Consider the following 18,991-nt stretch of genomic DNA (forward strand, 5'->3'; position numbering starts at 1 on the left):
TCCTCATATATGAAATCAAGATGATAATAATCCCACTTCATAAGATTGTTGTGAGGATTAAATAAAATGTGGAATCAGAAAGTACTTACCATAGTTCCATGATTAGCACATGTTTTTAGTTCTTAAAAATGTTAATATATATATATATATATGTGTGTATGTAATATATGGGATAGGGTAAACACTTTTGTGTATAAGTGAAAGAGATATGCTATTTTCACAGAGATCATGTTTTTGGAGAAGGGGTATTATGAGACTTTATTTAAAAGCTATTTAAAAGATGGCAGTTTAAATGAAAGTATTTGCTGTCTCTGGGTTGGCATTGAAACAAAAAAGCATGGTCTGGAGGCAACAACATAACTTCTATGTTCTTCAAGGTCAACTGAAATGAGGACATCACACTGTTCTCACTGAGACACCAATCCTATATTGTGTGTTGCATTTAAGATCAGTGATTGCAGCTATAATCCAGCCCAATAGAGTCCTTAGAGGCAAAAGGACTGCAAGTAAGCACTTTGGTGGAGTTTCATGGACAACTTTGCTGTGTTTCTGCAACCTTCAGTTGGTTCGGGACATGCCAGGATTAGAATCACTGAGGCACATCGGACTGAGTGGATTTTATGATGAGTACAACTTGAAAGCTATAGTGGGAACATCAATCACTCTTTGCATGAGACTCCAATTTTCAGAAATGGAAGGTAGAAAATGAGGTTATTATAAGGATGAAGGGGACTGGCTTTTATTTTTTTTTTTCTCAGCAAGAGAAACTCATGCTGGATTTAAAGAAGAACTTCTTAAATGCATGAGTGGTTGGATATTATTTACACTGGAAGATATGGGCTCTCTTTGAAGGGAGAATTTAAAATATATCTCAAAGTCATTTTTTAAGTGATTCAGGAAATATTTAGAAACAATTGGATTAACTGGTTTTCTGCCTTTTTTCTTAATTGTTTTCAATGTTTAGTTCATGATGTTATGGAATACTTTATATAATTATATAATTTTAATATCATAATTATCATATTTTCTGAAATATTTATCAATTTGTTTACTAAAGAAAATTTAAAAGTATTAGTATTAATAGAGCAGAATATTTTTTGCATATTCTGAACGTCACAGTTTACTATTTTGTATGTAACTATTAACTAATTCCTGTCTGCTTTATTTTTAAGGGGTGAATAAAGGCATTTACTTTAGCTATCCATGTCGACGTCAAAGCTGTGCTTTAGTAAACATCCCAGCACCATGTGTCAACAAAATGATTTCGCACATTGAAGATCTGGAATCTAAAATACAAGAGCATTTGAAACGGGTAAGATTTAAAATGCTAACATTTTTGTAAGCTCGATAGAGCCTATAAAGGGCTGTTATTTAAAGAACCCAGGGAGTTATTTTTTTAATGATACTTGGAATATTTTATAGAATCTTTGCTCAGTTGTGTAATTTACTAATCTAGACATGTTTTTGATAGTCTCACTTCATAAAGGTGAAATGACTTTACTAAATAGATTTTTTCCCTACCTGTTTGTTCCTTATCCGGAGGCAATCATGCTAAGTAGTAATCTCCATAAGCCAACTTGACTAGTAAATTAATGACTAGCATTTACATCGTTTTTAGGGACACCAAACTGATTAGATGATTAGATGTGTAAATTGGTGTATAAAAGGACAGCGTGCCCTTTTTAATGAGTTATTTTATTCTAAAGAAATAATAATAGGTCTGTTGAAAGAGAATGTAATGATTTTCTGTCTTTTTAACTTATTTGCCTTTATTATTCTTAAGGGAGTTCAATCTTGACATCACTGTAACTTTCGGTTATCTTCAGGTTTAGAAATGATAAGTACCTTCTCATACCTTTTATTCAGATTATTCTGAACAATTAGTACACAGTTAGATTGCCCAAGCAGGAGGATAAGTTTGTCTGTCCTATTTCTCTTCCCTCACCACCATTATTAGATCTGGCTCTGAGAAAGTTATGACGGGGCAGTCATGATGTAGGGCCATGTCTACTTTAAGAGGCATTAGAGTGCAGTCCTTAAAATTGCAGACTTTAGAGCCACATGTTCTGTGACCTTAGATAAAAATGGAGATAATGACATTGTGTTGGACAAAATGCCAGCATGTGATATGTACTCAATATATATTAGCTATTGTTATTTCTATACTATTATTTATGTAATTTTATATTGGTATTATATTTATATTTATTATATTTATCTTTGTTTCTTCTTTGTTTCTCTAAATCAGCATACCTTTTCAGAAAATGCTTTGTGGGTCATAGGTCTGATGGTGTCCTGGGCCTTGAGAAATATTGTTAAGTAGATAGAAGAGAATTAATCTGGGGCGCCTGGGTGGCGCAGTCATTAAGCGTCTGCCTTTGGCTCAGGGCGTGATCCCAGTGTTCTGGGATTGAGCCCCACATCAGGCTCCTCCGCCAGGAGCCTGCTTCTTCCTCTCACACTCCCCATGCTGTGTTCTCTCTCTCACTGGCTGTCTCTCTGTCAAATAAATAAATAAAATCTTTAAAAAAAAAAAAAAAGAAGAGAATTAATCTTTGTTGATATGATATGTTGTATATTTCACATGTTTTTAAATTAATTATTAGGCGTGTTTTTACATAATGAAAATAGATTTTTAGGTGTTTTAATAATTCCAATAGCCATGATTATCATAACTCTACTATAGTAGCTGTATTAACAATTATAATAGCTCAAAACTATTTTTAAATGGTTACTCTTTTTTTTTTTTAAGATTTTATTTATTTATTTGACAGAGAGAGAGCACAAGCAGAGGGAGCAGGAGAGGGAGAAGCAGGCTGCGCGCTGAGCAGGGAGCCTGATGTGGGGATCAATCCCAAAGCAGACGCTTAACCAACTGAGCCACCTAGGTGCCCCTTAAATGGTTATTCTTTTATCTAATTGATAGATGGGGAAATGACAATTTAAATGGTTGAGAAACTTGTTCAAGATCACAAGATAGAATTGGGATTTGAACCCACTGTCTGTTATCAAAACCCATTTTTTACCTTATCCCACTTGGGATTCTGAGCAGTTGATAAACTGTTAAACACTATGGATAATAGGCCAGCTGAAAGATTACCTTAAATAAAATAATTCACACAGTAAACTAAGATATTTTATAGCTTATCTTTGGGAAAACTGAAAAAAGGAGCCTTTCTTATGTAAATATGTTATGAAAATGAGCCAGCTGAATAAATAAAAAAGCTTATAAAGACCAGCATCAGAGTGACTTGCTTAGTGCTGTCTTCTGGTGCTTAGCTTAGAGCCTGATACATAGAGTAGGTGCTCAATAAATGTCCACCCAATACAGTAAGAGCTACCATTTACCAAACATCTGCTGCTTTCTAGGGGTGTCTGGGTGGCTTAGTTGGTTAAGCATTTGACTTGGTTTCAGCTCAGGTCCTGATCTCAGGGTTCTGAGATCTAGCCCCATGTTGGGCTCTGTGCTCAGTGCAGTGTCTGCTTGAGATTCTCTCTCCCTCTGCCTCTGCCCCTACCCGCTGTGCATGCAATTTCTCTCTTTCTCTCCCTCTCAAATAAAAAATCTTAAGGTTTTTTAGAGAAGAAAGAAAAGAAGGAAACAAAAAAATCTGCTATTTTCTAGTCACTTACCAAATACATATTTCTGTATTTGTACTTCACAGAAATCCTACTTTATTGGTGAAAATTTTAATACTTAGGAAAGTCAAGTAATTTATACATCATCATACAGGTAGTAAGCTTTAGAATTGGTAATTTAAATCAAGTTCCTTCTGACTCCAAAGCCCCTTTCAGTTTCTGTTTTATAATCCTTAAGGGCAAAAGAAGGCCTTAATTCTCATTGACATAGAAAGTTAGTTGGTATTTTGACAACATGAAATACACAAATAACAATGTCAGAGAAATACACTTCTAGACAAAAACTGTAATGATGATAAGGTGTTACCAAGTAAATATACACATAAACTTTATTTGAAAGATTAATTGTGAAATTAATGCTCATAACCTTTTTAAAAAGAAATCAGGGCTTATTTTAGGCTTTTCTATTTTCTTAATTTAATAAAATGTCATTTTATTTTATTTTGACTACATATTTGGTAGTTAGATTTGCTGGCGTTGAATTGATAATAGAGTATATTTATAGAGTATATTTATTTATGTTTCTTATGCTATATTTTTTGTTTAGGTCACCACAACTATGGATTAGATATTTAGTTATATTTGAATTAATATTTTGGGAATGAAATGGTAGCCACCTATCTTATTTAAAAAGACGAATTTTTTTTTTCTTTCTGACTAAACTACCAAAATGAAAAGAACTTTCCAATATTACTTGGAAAAATGAACTTTTGGTGGTAGTGGTTAGACAATTTTACATTCATAGTCTTTACTGAAAATTTTGATTAAGAAATAGGACTTGAAGGAAATTTAAAAAATATAGCTTGTGATTTTTTGATAAACAAAAGCTACCAGGATCTGTTACTTCCAGAAAGGTAAACATATGTGGGTTTTTGTGAAAAGATTATGTATTATATTTTCCTGTAGATCATCATTCAGAGTTAGTTAAATCTAAGCATAAAATCTAGTTTCAAATAGAGTAGGTTACTTGTGTCAGAAATATTTAAAGTATACAGTTATTCTTGAGAAAATAACAAATTGTTGTAAATGTGTGTCTGAGTGCATTTTGATAATTCCAGAACATTTTTGCCACTTTAAAGCATTTTATCTAATAAAGGTTATCAGCTGATTGTACCTTTGGCAGGAGTTTAACATTTTTCAATTTTATTTATTCATTATCTGTAGTCCCAGGCACTGTCTTTACCTGTTGGGTTTTTCTTGGGTACTGCAAGGGGTACATTTATGATGGGATTGGGGTAGAGTCAAAGACAAAGAAAGTGATGCCCTTTCTAGGTCTGCAGTTTTTCTTCTTTTAATTGAAGATTTTTCACTTTTGTCTAAATTGTCAATTGTGTTTTTCTATAAACTGCTTGAATTTTTAAAACAGCTTTATTGAGTTAATTTACATATTGTGAAGTTTATCATTTAAAGTGTATAATTCATTGATTTTTTAGTGTATTTACAGAGTTGTGTAATCATTACCATAATCACAAAAGACCACCATTGTATGATCCCATTAATGTGAAATGTCCTATATAGGTCAGGCTGTAAGGACAGCAGATTAGTTTCCTAGGGCTGGGGGCTACTATTGATGGTTGTGGGGTTTCTTCTGGGGAGGATGCTTGTTTGTTTTAACCAGGATCATCTTAATCTTTTATTAGATAAGGCTCTATAAGTAATTGTAAAGCTGTCATCTCCTTTGGGTATAGACTACATTAAATGAGTGAAAGATCAGTCTTTTTTGGATCAACCATTATAGTTCTTTTGCCCATTAAATCACAGTGGTTTCCATTATAGTCAGAATGAGTACTGTCAAGCCTATGATTAGCAGAGATGAATCTGCCATAAGCTTGTCCATGCATTCATAGCAGTTTAATTGCAATTTTGAATTTTGAAAAGAATATTCTTTAAAGTAGAGTTACTATGAACATGTTCTCTCTGTTTTTACAAGGAATGAGAAAACATGGCAATATGATGGAAATAATTATGTGGATATCTTCCCATACAGTAAAAGGTTTTGTTTTATTTTTCTTCCACCTATTTTTCTAAACTGCCTAGAGATGGCTTTATTTAATTTGGAGTGATCTCTACTGAACTGAAAATTTTTTCATTTAATCAATACAGATAATTAAAATGTTACTATGATTTGGAAGGATGGCATAGACAGAAAGTATTTAGAAATCATTCTTTAAGATGTAAAGAATCTATTATACAAAAATAATGTTATTTTCAATAAGTGATAAAACTAATACTGATTAGGTGCCTACTATATATCATAGGCTATATTAAACACTTAATATGTATGATTTCATTGAAACCTTACAGAAACCTTGTGAGTTAGAAACTGCCATTATCCCCGATTACAGATGAGGAAACTGATTCCAGAGGTTGAATTCCCTCAAGATCACATAGTCAGTGGCAGAGCTAGCATTCAGACAGGTGTGTCTGAGATCTCAGAACATCCTGTTCTCCACCATGCTGTGTCATCTATTCCCAAGAGTATTTCACCTATGAGGACCAAAGAAATATGACTGTTAAAATGCTTATAATTCCAATTATAAAATTTTGCTGTGCTTTCACCATTTTGTATATGTTTTCAATTCTGAAAAGTAATATTTAATCCTCTGACCCTACTGACCAAATCTCTGATACTTTGAGTTCTCTAAATCTGTTAATTCTATTATATTTCATTTGAAACTTAAGGACACTTCAAATCCTGGAATATCCATTATTTCCCATTCTATCATCCCCATTTTCCTTTACTTCCTTGACTAATGAATTTATCTCTTAAAACACTCACTAATTGATATATCTGGTTCTTTGCTTTTTTATCCTACCATCCTTCTAGTCTGACAAAATGCCAGCCCTGATGAGATCTCTCTGATGGTCTGCCATCTCCACTCCTACACCCCAGGCTGCTGAATAGTGCCAGAGAACATTACACAATAATCCCAATTTGAGATGTTATACATTCATTATTTCCAACCTCAGTGCATCCTTTAATAGTGTTCCAAAATTATTGCTTGTCAACCAGAACTTTCTCTAGTATTCTCTGGTGGCTACTCCAGTCCTCTCTTTTGTTCAAGTCTCCAAATCCTCTACCTTACTACTCATTCATCTCTTACTTCCCAAAGAAAATAGGAGGTATGATAACAGAAATACTTCAAACTCTTGTTATCCCACTTATGAACATCCTTGGCTTCCATAAATATTATTCCTTTTGTCTTTCCAAGGAAAATTTCTTTCCCCCATCAGTGGCTACGCCCCTTACCTGCATTCCATCTTCGCTTTTTAAGGATCTTGTTCCATCAGGTGTTCATATCTGTCTTCAAGATTTCCTTTTTTTTTTTCTTAACTCACTTCTGTCAGCATTTAAAATATTGATGTTTCTCTTGTTTTCAAGAAAAAATTTTTTTAATCCCACACATACCTTTATCCCTTTTTGTCTTTCTTCTGTTTTACTTAACTTCTGGAAAGGATTACCTAAGTTTAGTGTTTGTTTCCTCACCTCCCAGTTGCTCATTTATTCATTACAATCTGGATTTGGTCCCTGTTACTCTAATGAAAATATCTTCAGGAAAATAAAGCATTGTTTTTTCTATCTGTTGGTATAGGCATACATACAGATACTCTTTCTCTCTGTGTCTGTCTCTCTTTAAAACTTTGTGGCTAGAACAAGTATTTATTTGGTTACCATTGAGCAATTTGTTCTGAGCTCAGATGGGCAATTTTGTTAGTTCTTGCCTGGGGCCAATCATATGGATGTACACATCTGCTAACTTAACTGGAAATGGTGATTAAGATGGCCTCACACCCATGTCTGGGACAGTGTTCTAGCAGGACAAATCTCAATGGGCAAGAGCTTAAAATTTTGCTTGTTTTATGTTTGCTCAAGTCCTACTGGCCAAAGCAAAGCACATAATCAATCCCTCTTTTAATGTCGTAGAGTATTAGACAAGATGGGGTTGCCAGGAGATGTGATTCTTTGGGAACAATTTGTGTAGCAATTAATCTATCAGTTAGTCCATTGGCAACATGATTAACAACCCATCCAATTGCGGACTATAATCACCAACTCCCCAAAAGTTTTATTCTATTATGGAATCATGCAGAGGTCCATGATTATTTGTTCTGCAGCAGATCTGATGCAGATGAAGTTCTCTGGTTTCAGCTTCTTTTGACCTGGTGGCCTGTGAATTAAAATGGTGTTAAGTACTGCTCCTGTATACTTAGCAAGCAATGGTGGAACAGGGACAAAATTATCACAATAAATACTATTATTCAAAAAGGGGAGAAATGAAAGATACATCTTTCACTAATGCCTAAAATTCTGAAAATTATGAGGGCACATGGTGTTAGATCTACCACATGTGAGTCTAAGAAATGTTTCTTGCTTAGGACTCGGTTCTGCTTCCTGGGAATAGTTTCCTAATATGTGGTTCTTCTCATCTTTGCTTTACTCTCTGAGCTCTTGGTTCTGAGAGGTACTTAGATTTCCACAAGAAATAGACCTGAGTAGCTATTCTAAACTTTTTCCTGTATTAATTTGTTCAAGCTGCCATAAAAAAAATATATGACAGACTGGGAGACTTAACAGAAGGTTATTTTCTCACAGTTCTGGAGGCTAGAAGTTCAAATCAAGATGTTGTCACAGTTGGTTTCTACTTCGGATTCTCTTCCTGGCTTGTAAATGACCTCCTCACTGTGTTCTCACATGGCCTTTCTTCTGTGCCCACATGGTCAGAAAGCGAGCTCTGGTATCATATAAGGGACTGTCTTTTTACTTAAATAAGCATAAGTTTGAGTTTGTTGTAGCACCTTAAAGTACTTTCATACATTGATGAATCGACCTTTGTTTTTCCTTACCCATTTGTTTGTTTCTGTGTGAGATTCTGCTCGTTATGTAGGCTCTGTTTTGTTTCTCTCTAGAACCACAACTTCCATTCTTAGCCTCTCCATCTTAGACAGATCTCCAGTGTGGCTGGAGAGTTCTTCTCATGGCAGTGACAAGAAGGCATCTTCTCAGCCATGTATTCTAGAATCTGAGAGTGGAAAGCAGTAAGACTAGTCTACTTCACTATAGGTAGACCGTCAGTTTTTTTACTTTGATTGTCTCCTACTGATTCTCACATCCTGGGGATTTTTCATGAGCTCCAGAGAGAAGCCTTTTACCTCACCTGAAATGGTCTTCATTTTTTTCTTCTGAGTTATATTTTTCTTTGCGCTATTTTCACTGACAGTCTCATCTGTTTTCTTTCTGTATCTGGGAATTATTTTAAAATATATGTTACAGTGATTTTATTGACATACATATATATCTTTCTCCAGAAATATTGGATGAGATGGGAATTGAAGAGAAGTAATGTATGCCCAACTAACATCTGGAATTAGAGATTATCTATGAAACCAATAAAATTATGACTATGTATCCTTGTGTTTTTGGTGATTTGTGTCTCTTATAGCCCAGGATACTCTTAGAATATTCTGCAGAACATGAATCCTACCGTGGAGTTTATAGTCTTAAAGAGAGACACTATGGAAAACTAAGAATTTGTGAACTTACCAGAGTCTTTTTCACTCTTTGGTTATATATTAAAAGTTAATGGATATAATGCATTTCTGATTATATGGAAAGTCTTTTGGGAGTAAGTGGCATTGAACAGGCCCTTGGTGAAGGAGTAAGATTTAGAAACACAGATGAAAGTTAAGAACAATTAGGTGGGAATAATGAAAGGACTAGGGAGTAGAAGTATTATCTGTTTTAGAAATAACAGAATATAGTTTGACAAAAATATTATGGGGTCTGTGAAGTGGAGTACTTATAGTTTTATCAGTGAGTTCAAATATAAGCTAAGTCTGCTGTTATTTTTGAGATATTTAAAATTTGATTTTTATTGAGATCTTTTATTTTGACAGTTTGAAACTTCTCTTGAGGAATGGTAAGCACCTTTCATTCTTTTTAAATTGTTTTTGTTTTCAAATTTTAACGAGTAAGGTGCTGTAGATGAGTTTTATTTAAAAAGAAATAGGAAATTAAAGGCAGAATTTTTCATATTTGTTATTAAAATGCATTTTTTAAAAAATGTAAGAATTAGGATATCTCTGAAAATGTCAGAATAGAAATCTCTGGGGCTGTGTCCCACCACAAAAAAATGTTGGCATAAATTTGTCAGAATCAACTTTTGTAGAAATCTGAATTTAGTAAAAAACAACAACTAGGGGTAAAGTTAATAAAGAGTCTGTTGTATTGCATTAAGAGAGCACTGTGGCACTATAAATTGCCCACTTGCCATCCTCTAGCCCCCAAATCAGTAGTGGCCGTGAAGAGAGAAGCCTGTACTTGTGGTGCAGATTGCTAGTGCCAGAGAAAACAGTATGGGCCTTATTCTCATAGAATTGTGTTTCAGTGTTTTGACCTGTCTGAGGACTTTTTGAAGAACCAGCACAAAGGCTTGTCTTTGTTTTGCCTGACTTGGAGCAATCACTCAGCTGGAACCACTTACAGTCAGTGTTTACTGAAAGCATTTAAAGGCATATTCTTGCCACCACTGTCTGAAGCTGTGAATAACAGTCGGGACAAACATTAGCCAGACCAAAATGCCTGGGAAAGAAGACATACATGGGGGAAATAGGGTTTTTCAAAGCTGTTATATATACTGCAGAATCAAGAAGTGAACACATATGACCAGAGCTAGGCATATGCTCAGGGAAAACCTAAGACCCTGATCTTTTATCTCTGTCTGACCTTTGGGATCTGTACAGGCAGCAATTAAAAGTAGAAGCAGAGTTGTAAACAGCCTGGGTAAGCATTGAAGGAATACTTCAACAGAGAGCCAATCTGCTAAGACTGGAAGAGTTTTGTTTTTTTTTTTTTTCCTTTTCCTTGTTCTTTTCCCTTGTCTTTCATTTCCTTCTTTTTCCTTTCCCTTCTTTTCCTTCCCTTTCTTTTTTTCTTTTGACTCTAGGTATTTAAGATAACTTGGAGAAAACATAAGTGTACTGTAAGCTAATGAAACACTTAGTTCAGTGGCCACACATGACAAAGAATACAGACATTACCAAATGTGTTTCGAAGAACTGCTAAACAAAGAAAGAATAACCCACAACAGGCAACAACAACAAATCCAACAGAGGGAAGGTACTCTTATTTCCATTTCACATTAAACTATTTAAAATGTCCAGTTTATAAAACTATAAAAACTATGAAGCAGGCAAAAAAAAAAAAAAAAAAAGTTTGTCTCACTAACAAGGGGGACAGAAGAAAAAGAAATTTTTAAAAGTGGCCCTGAGAAAGCTTTAATGTTGGGCTTATTGGACAATAACTAAATCAGCTATGTTAAATATTCTCAAAGAGATAAAGGAAACCATGGACAAACAGTTAAAACTAGGAGATTAATGTCTCAACAAATTAAGATTATCAATAAAGAAATAGAAATTATAAAAAAGAACCAAGTAGATATTCTGGAGATGAAAAGTATAATAACTGGATGAAAAATTAATTAGAGGTGTTCATCAATAGATTTGAACTGGCAGAGGAAAGAATCCGTGAACTTGAAAATAGGCCAATTGAGATTATTCAGGCTGAGGAGCAGAAAGACAAAAGAATTAAGTAAAATGAACAGACCTAATAGATCTGAGGGACATAATCACAAATACAAATATATGCATAATGGGAGTCCAAGAGTAACAGGGAAGAGGAAAAGGGGGAGAAGAAATATTTGAAGAAACATTGGCTAAAAATCCCCAAATTTGATGAATGACATGAATTTATAATTTATTAAAATTCAGTGAACTCTGAGCAGGATAAACCCAGAGATCCACCCACATTATAGTCAAATCATTGAAAGCCTGAGACAAAGAGTATCTTGAAAGCAGTGAGAGAGAAGTGACTCATCATGAGTAAGATATCCTCAATAAAAATAACAGTCAATTTCTCATCAGAAATTTTGGAGGCCAAGAGCACCTGGCTGGCTCAGTTGGTTAAGCATCTGCCTCCAGCTTAGGTCATGATATCGGGGACCTGGGACGGAGCCCTGCATTGAGTTCTCTGCTCAGTGGGGAGTCTGCTTCTCCCTCTCCTTCTCCCTCTATGCTCTCTCTTTCTCTCTCAAGTAAATAAATAAAATCTTAAAAAGAAAAAAAGAAGAAGAGGAATTATGGAGGCCAGAGGCCAATGGTATGACACATTTAAAATGCTGGAAGAAAAAAAAAAAAAAGCCTGTCAAACAAGAATTCTGATTCTTGTAGAAGTATCCTTCAAAAATAAAGGAGAAATTAAGATATTTCCAGATAAGCCAAAATTGAGGGGCTCCATCTCTAGCAGACTGTTTATCAGAAATCCTAATGCTAGCCTTTTAAGCAGAAATGAAAGGACATTAGACAGTAACTTGAAGCCATATAAAGAAATAAAAAAAAAAAAAACAGGTAGCTACAAAGGTACATATAAAAGTCAGTATGATTGCATTTTTGTTTTGCTTCTCTTATTTTTCTATATAATTTTAAATGGATAAAACAATATATAAATGTGTAATTTGTAAAAATGACAACATAAAGTGGGGGGAGCAGAGGTGTAAAGGAACAGAGGGTTTTGTTTTGTTTTGTTTTTTTTAAATACTACTGAAACTACATTGATTTTAATTCAAACTTAATTTTTATGAAGTGAAGATGTTAAATAGCAATCTCCAGTGAACCACTAGAAAAAATTCTATAAAACAAAAAAACCAACATAAATCCAATAAGAAAAGTAAATACATTAGAAAAAAAATTGATTAATCACAAAAGAAGGCAATTATGGAGAAATTAAGGAATGAAAAATACTTAAGTATTATAGAAAACAAATAGCAAAATGGCAGAAGTAAGTCCTTTCTTAATAGTAATTGCTTTTCATGAAAATGGATTAAGTGGATTAAATGGATTAAATTTTACTGTTAAAAGATATAGAGTGATAGAATGGATAACAATACATGATTCAATTTTATGCTGTCTATAAGAGACGTTCTTGAGATCCAGAGACGCAGTATGCTGAAAGTAAAAGGATGAAAAATATATTCCATGAAAATAGTAACCTGAAAGAGAGCTGGGGTAGCTAAACTAATATAACACAAAATAGACTTTTGATTGAAACATACTTAACATCTTGATAAAAGGCCCATTCCATCAAGAAGATATCAAAATTATATACATATCCAATATACAGCCTCAAAATACATGAAGTATAAACTGACAATTAAAGGAAGAAATACACAGTTCTGTAGTAAGTTTGAGAATACACTCTATCCTCACTTTCAAGAATGGTAAAAAGAACTTAAAAAAAAAGAACTTAAAAAAAAAAGATCAGTAATGAAAAAGATTTGAACAGCACTAGAACAATCTACACCTAACAGACTTATATGGTACACACCACCCAAGAGCAGTAGAAAACACATTTTTTCTTGTTGACATTGAACATTATTCAGGATAAATCATATGTTAAGCTTCATAACAAATCTCAATAGAATAAAAAAGACTGAAATCATACCAAGTATCCTTTCTGACCTAATGGAATGAAACTAGAAATCAGTAACAGAAAGAAACCTAGAAAGACCATGTAAATGTAGATTTTAAACAACATGCTCAAAAAAACTCAGTGAATCAAGGCTATAATGGAAGAAATTAGAAAACACTTTGAAATGAATGAAAATAAAAATACAGTATACCGGAATTTATGGCATACAGCAAAAGTAATGCTCGCAGGACAATTTGTAGCCATAAATGCTAACATTAAAAAAGAAGAGCCCAAATCCAGTAACCTGAAATTATAGAACTAGAAAAGAATTAATGTGCTAAAGTTGGGAAAAGAAAGGAAAAAATAAAGACTAGTGCAGAGATAAATAAATTCAAGAATAAAGAAAAATACAATAAATAGTATCAATGAGAACAAAAGTTGTTTCTTTGAAAAAAATCAACAAAATTCACAAACCTTTGGCTAGACTAACAAAGAAAAAAGACTTGAATTATGAAAATCATCAAAAAAATTGGGGATGTTATTATAGACCTCACAGAAATAAGGATTATAATACTATGAACAAGTGATAATACTATGAATAACAAATTTAAATAACCAAGATGAAATAGAAAAATTCCTAGGAACACATAATATGTCAAAACTAAGTGAGGAAGAAGTAGAAAATCCAAACAGATTTGTAACAAGTAAAGAGATTAAATTAGTAATCAAATATCTCCCAACAAAGACAAGCCCAGGACCAAATGGCTTGACTGGCAAATTCTATTGAACATTGAAAGAAGAATTAAAACCAGTGCTTCTCTAACTCTTTCAAAAAATAGAAGAGAAAGGAGCACCTTTCAGCCATTCTGTGAGGCCAACATTATCCTGATACTAACGCCAGATAAAAACATCATAAGAAAAAGAAATGTAGACCAATGGCTTTATGACTGTAGATGGAAAAATCTTCAATGAATTACCAGCAACCTCAACCAAGCACCATATTAATAGAATTATATGTCATGACCAGGTGACATTTCTGCCAGGTGTGTAATGGTAGTTCAAAATACAAAAAAAAAAAAAAAGTGTAATATATCCACAGTAATAAATGAAAGGGGGAAATACATGTGAACATCTGAAAACCAAAGCCGGGGGTATCACAATGTCTGACTTCATGCCATATTACAAAACTGTAATCATCAAGACAGTATGGTACTGCACAAAAACAGACACATAGGTCAGTGGAACAGAATAGAGAACCCAGAAATGGACCCTCAACTTTATGGTCAACTAATCTTTGACAAAGCAAGAAAGAATATCCAATGGAAAAACAAGTTTCTTCAATAAATGGTGTTGGGAAAATTGGGCAGCCACATGTAGAAGAATGAAACTGGACCATTATCTTACACCATACACAAAGATAAACACAAAATGGATAAAAGACCTAAATGTGAGACAGGAATCCATCAAAATCCTAGAGGAGAACAAAGGCAGCAAGCTCTTCAGCCTTGACCACAGCAACTTCTCAGTAGACATGTTTCCAAAGGCAAGGGAAACAAAAGCAAAAATGAACTATTAGGATTTCATCAAGATCAAAGGCTTCTGTACAGCAAAGGAAACAGTCAACAAAACTAAAAGGCAACCTACAGAATGGGAGAAGATAATTGCAAATTACATATCAGATAAAGGGCTAGTATCCAAGATCTATAAAAAAACTTATCAAACTCAACACCCAAAAACCAAATAATCCAGTCAAGAAATGGGCAGAAGACATGAACAGGCTTTCTCCAAAGAAAACATACAAATGGCCAACAGACACATGAAAAAAAGCTCCACATCCCATGGCATCAGGGAAATACAAATCAAAACCACAATGAGATACCACCTCACACCAGTCAGAATGGCTAAAATTAACAAGACAGGAAACAACAAATGTTGGTGAGGTTGTGGAGAAAGGGGAACCCTCTCACACGGTTGGTGGGAATGCAAGCTAGTACATCCACTCTGGAAAACAGTATGAAGTTCCTGAAGAAGTTAAAAATAGAGCTACCCTATGATGGAGCAATTACACTTCTAGGTATTTACCCCAAAGATACAAATGTATTGATCCAAAGAGATACCTCCACCCCAATATTCATAGCAGCAATGTCCATAGTAGCCAAACTGTGGAAGGAGCCGAGATGTCCATCGACATATCTATCTATCTATCTATATCTATATCTATATCTATATCTATATCTATATCTATCTATATCTATATATATCTATATATCTATATATCTACACACACACACTCACACACACACAATGGAATATTACTCAGCCATCAAAAAGCATGAATACTTACCATTTCCATTAACATGGATGGAACTGGAAGGTATTATGCTGAGCAAAATAAGTCAGAGAAAGAATTATCATATCTGGACTATAAGAAATGGTGCAGAGGATTGTAGGGAAAGGGAGGGAAAACTGATTGGGAAGTCTCAGGGAGAAAAACCATGAGAAACTCTTAACTATAGGAAACAAACTGAGGGTTGCTGGAGGGGAGGTGGGGGGGGATAGGATAATTGGGTGATGGGCATTAAGGAGGGCACATTATTTGATGAGCACTGGGTGTTACATGCAACTGATGAACTCTTGAACACTACATCTGAAACTAATGATGTGCTGTATGTTGGCTAATTGAATTTAAATAAAAAATTTTTTCTAATGTATAAATAAAGGGTGGTATAGCTATCCAGTAGAATATTATTCAACCATAAAAAGTAATAAAATTTTGATACATGCTGTAAAATGACCATGTTAAGTTAAAGAAGCCAAACATAAAAAGTTACATGTTGTATGATTCCATTTATATGAAATATCCATCACAGGTAAATCATAGAGATGGGAAGCACATTGGTTCTTTCCAGGGGCTGGTAGAAAAAGGGAAAGGGGAGAGATTGCTTAATAAATAAGAGGCTTATATATACTAAATTGGAATGATATACTAAAATTGGAACAATACAGAGAAGATAAGCATGGCCCCTGCGCAAGGATGACACACAAATTCATTAAGCATTCCATATTTAAAAAAAAAAAAAGGGCAGTTCTTCTATGTGATAAACATATTTTGGCACTAGATGGGGATGATATTACACAACATTGAATGTAGTAAATGCCATCGAAGTTTACACTTCCTAATATTTAATTTTATGTTATGGGACTTTTGCTTCAATTAAAAAAAATAAGAATTGGGTGCTCGGGTTGCTCAGTCAGTTAAGCAACTGCCTTCAGCTCAGGTCATGATCCCAGGGTGCTGGGATTAAGTCCCATGTTGGGCTCCCTGCTCAGCAGGGAGTCCTTCTCCCTCTCCCTTTACCCCTCCTCCCCATTCCTGCTCCTTCTCTCTCTCAAATTAAAAAAAAAAGAAAGAAAACAATTTTGCTGGTCCAAAAATTATATTTTAGAACAAAATACACAAAAATAGATTCAATTATGTACAACAATTTAGTGTATCATGTAATTGGTATTACAAACCAATAGGGAGAGCATTATTTGCTGGGACAATTATTTTTCTATTTTTATTTTTATTTTCTTTTTATTTTTTTAAAGATTTTATTTATGTTTTTGACTGAGATAGAGACAGCCAACGAGAGAGGGAACACAAGCAGGGGGAGTGGGAGAGGAAGAAGCAGGCTCATAGCAGAGGAGCCTGATGTGGGGCTCCATCCCAGAATGCTGGGATCACACTCAGAGCCGAAGGCAGACGCTTAACGACTGTGCCACCCAGGCGCCCCTATTATTTTCTTTATTAGTCAGAAGTAGAATTTAGTGATTTGTCAGTTGTATATTACACCCAGTGCACATTACATGAAGTGCCCTCTTTAATGCCCATTACCCAATTATCCCTGCCCCCCCCACACTCCCTCCAGCAACCCTCATGCTTTTATTTTTTATTTTTTATTTTATTTTTATTTTTATTTTTATTTTTTTTAAGATTTTATTTATTTATTCAACAGAGACAGAGACAGCCAGCGAGAGAGGGAACACAAGCAGGGGGAGTGGGAGAGGAAGAAGCAGGCTCATAGCAGAGGAGCCTGATGTGGGGCTCGATCCCACAACACCGGGATCACGCCCTGAGCCGAAGGCAGACGCCCAACCGCTGTGCCACCCAGGCGCCCCTATTATTTATTTATTTACTTACTTATTTATTTTTTGTGGTGTGAATGTTTCTTTTATTTTTAATTAATTACTTGAGTATAGTTGACACAATGTTACATTAGTTTCAAGTGTGCAACATACTGATTGAACATTTTTTTAAAAATTTTCCAACAAGCAAGAAAAAATACATTGGATTATTTAACAAAAATATTTAAAAATGAAATTAAAACTAAAGGCACCCCTAGAAAAATTCTTTAGAAAAGAAATAACATTTTAATTTGGACATTTTGCTAAAACCTTATTAATTTCAAATCTGAAAAAGCATTTTTGGTCATTGTATTTTATATGGCACCCCAGAAACTGCTAAACTGAAGTAGAGAAATAGCTCTCAAATTATTCTCAATAAACCCCCTTTTTCTGATAGCAACACTATCTAGGGAACACCAATTCATTTTCTTAATTAAAAAAAAAAGGCTTCTTTAATATCTCCTCAACTATTTTTAGGTCATTTGTAACAAATTTTAAATTTCTGTTAATTTACCGTGAAATATAAAGCCTATTACATATTAGAATTTTGCTATATTACTCTCTTATATAGTAGCATTAGCATGTATAGTAAGTTTCACCACAAACATTTAAAATTTAATATGAGAGAATCACCTAAAATTTGTTTTACTAACTTTAAACTTTAAGTATAGCAGTTCTTTATTAACTGATTGCTTCTTTCCCTTTATATAGGACCAGAACTTCTTCCACACAAGACCAGAAGGAAGATTGGAGTATTGCTACACCAGTGAAAGAGGTTAAACCTGAAGAGAGAGGTAAAGTTGTGCCTCATACTTAAATAAGTAAAATTCTATTTTAGCTCATTGACTTTTCATTTAACATATTTTTAATTTTTACAATAATCATTTTTAAGAGTTTTATAATTCTTGTGAGTATCTAATGGAGGAAAGAGCCTTCTATATCATTTGGTTAAACAACAAAGTTCAACAAATATTTATTATACCATATACTGGTCTAGGTCCTGTGTATATAATGATCCCTCTCCACCTCTCAAGAAGCTAACTGTAATTCGGTGCTGTCCAGTAGTACTTTCTGGGATAATCAAAGTGTTCTGTATTTCCACCGTCCAGTAGAGTAGCTACTAGCAGTATATAGTAGCTGCTTGAAATGTAGTTGGGAAGACTGAGAATTTAATTTTTCAGTTTAATTTTAACACATTAAATGTAAATAGTCACATGGGATTCACGGCTACCACACTGGACGTGGAGGCTCTACTATATTTATATCTTATATATAATATAATATTTATATATGTATAAATTAAGATTACTATCTCGTTGCAATTTATAAAATATAGTAATTTATATATTGGAATAAAGTTTGTGTTAAAATTACTTCAACATATTTGAATGTATTCTTAATGTTATATTAAACACCTCTTCCTTCCCTCACCACAAAAATTTGTTAAACATCTTCCTTTCATGAGAAGTAACTAAGAATTCAGGACTTTGTAAAAGTACTAATATTTTATTTTCAAAGCTGTCTCTTACAGTGAGTCTCTGTTTTTACTGTTTCCTTTCACTACATCCACACTGAAGAAAAAATCTCATTCATTACTTCTTAATTTTTCACATGACAGATGCTAGGAGGAGATTAATATGTTAATGGACATGATAATAGTTAAATTAACTGCGGTTATGTTTATTGTAAACACATACATTTGATCCCAAAGTACAAGACAAT

At 33.9% G+C, this 18,991-nt stretch overlaps 1 protein-coding gene and 1 non-coding gene across 2 annotated transcripts in view; both read left to right on the forward strand.

Moving 5' to 3' along the window:
- Window positions 1-18,991, forward strand: part of CCDC178 (coiled-coil domain containing 178) — a 374,996-nt gene that overhangs the window by 18,211 nt on the left and 337,794 nt on the right. Inside the window, 3 exon segments of the mRNA XM_057313270.1 lie at window positions 1,173-1,312; window positions 9,535-9,557; window positions 17,981-18,063. Of these exon segments, the coding sequence (XP_057169253.1) occupies window positions 1,173-1,312; window positions 9,535-9,557; window positions 17,981-18,063 (246 nt within the window).
- LOC113253581 (U6 spliceosomal RNA) lies at window positions 16,067-16,171 on the forward strand. The gene has a single exon (XR_003315472.1). It is a non-coding gene; the product is annotated as a U6 spliceosomal RNA (small nuclear RNA).

This window comes from Ursus arctos, unplaced genomic scaffold (assembly GCF_023065955.2).
Source record: "Ursus arctos isolate Adak ecotype North America unplaced genomic scaffold, UrsArc2.0 scaffold_17, whole genome shotgun sequence".
Classification (NCBI taxonomy): Eukaryota; Metazoa; Chordata; class Mammalia; order Carnivora; family Ursidae; genus Ursus; species Ursus arctos.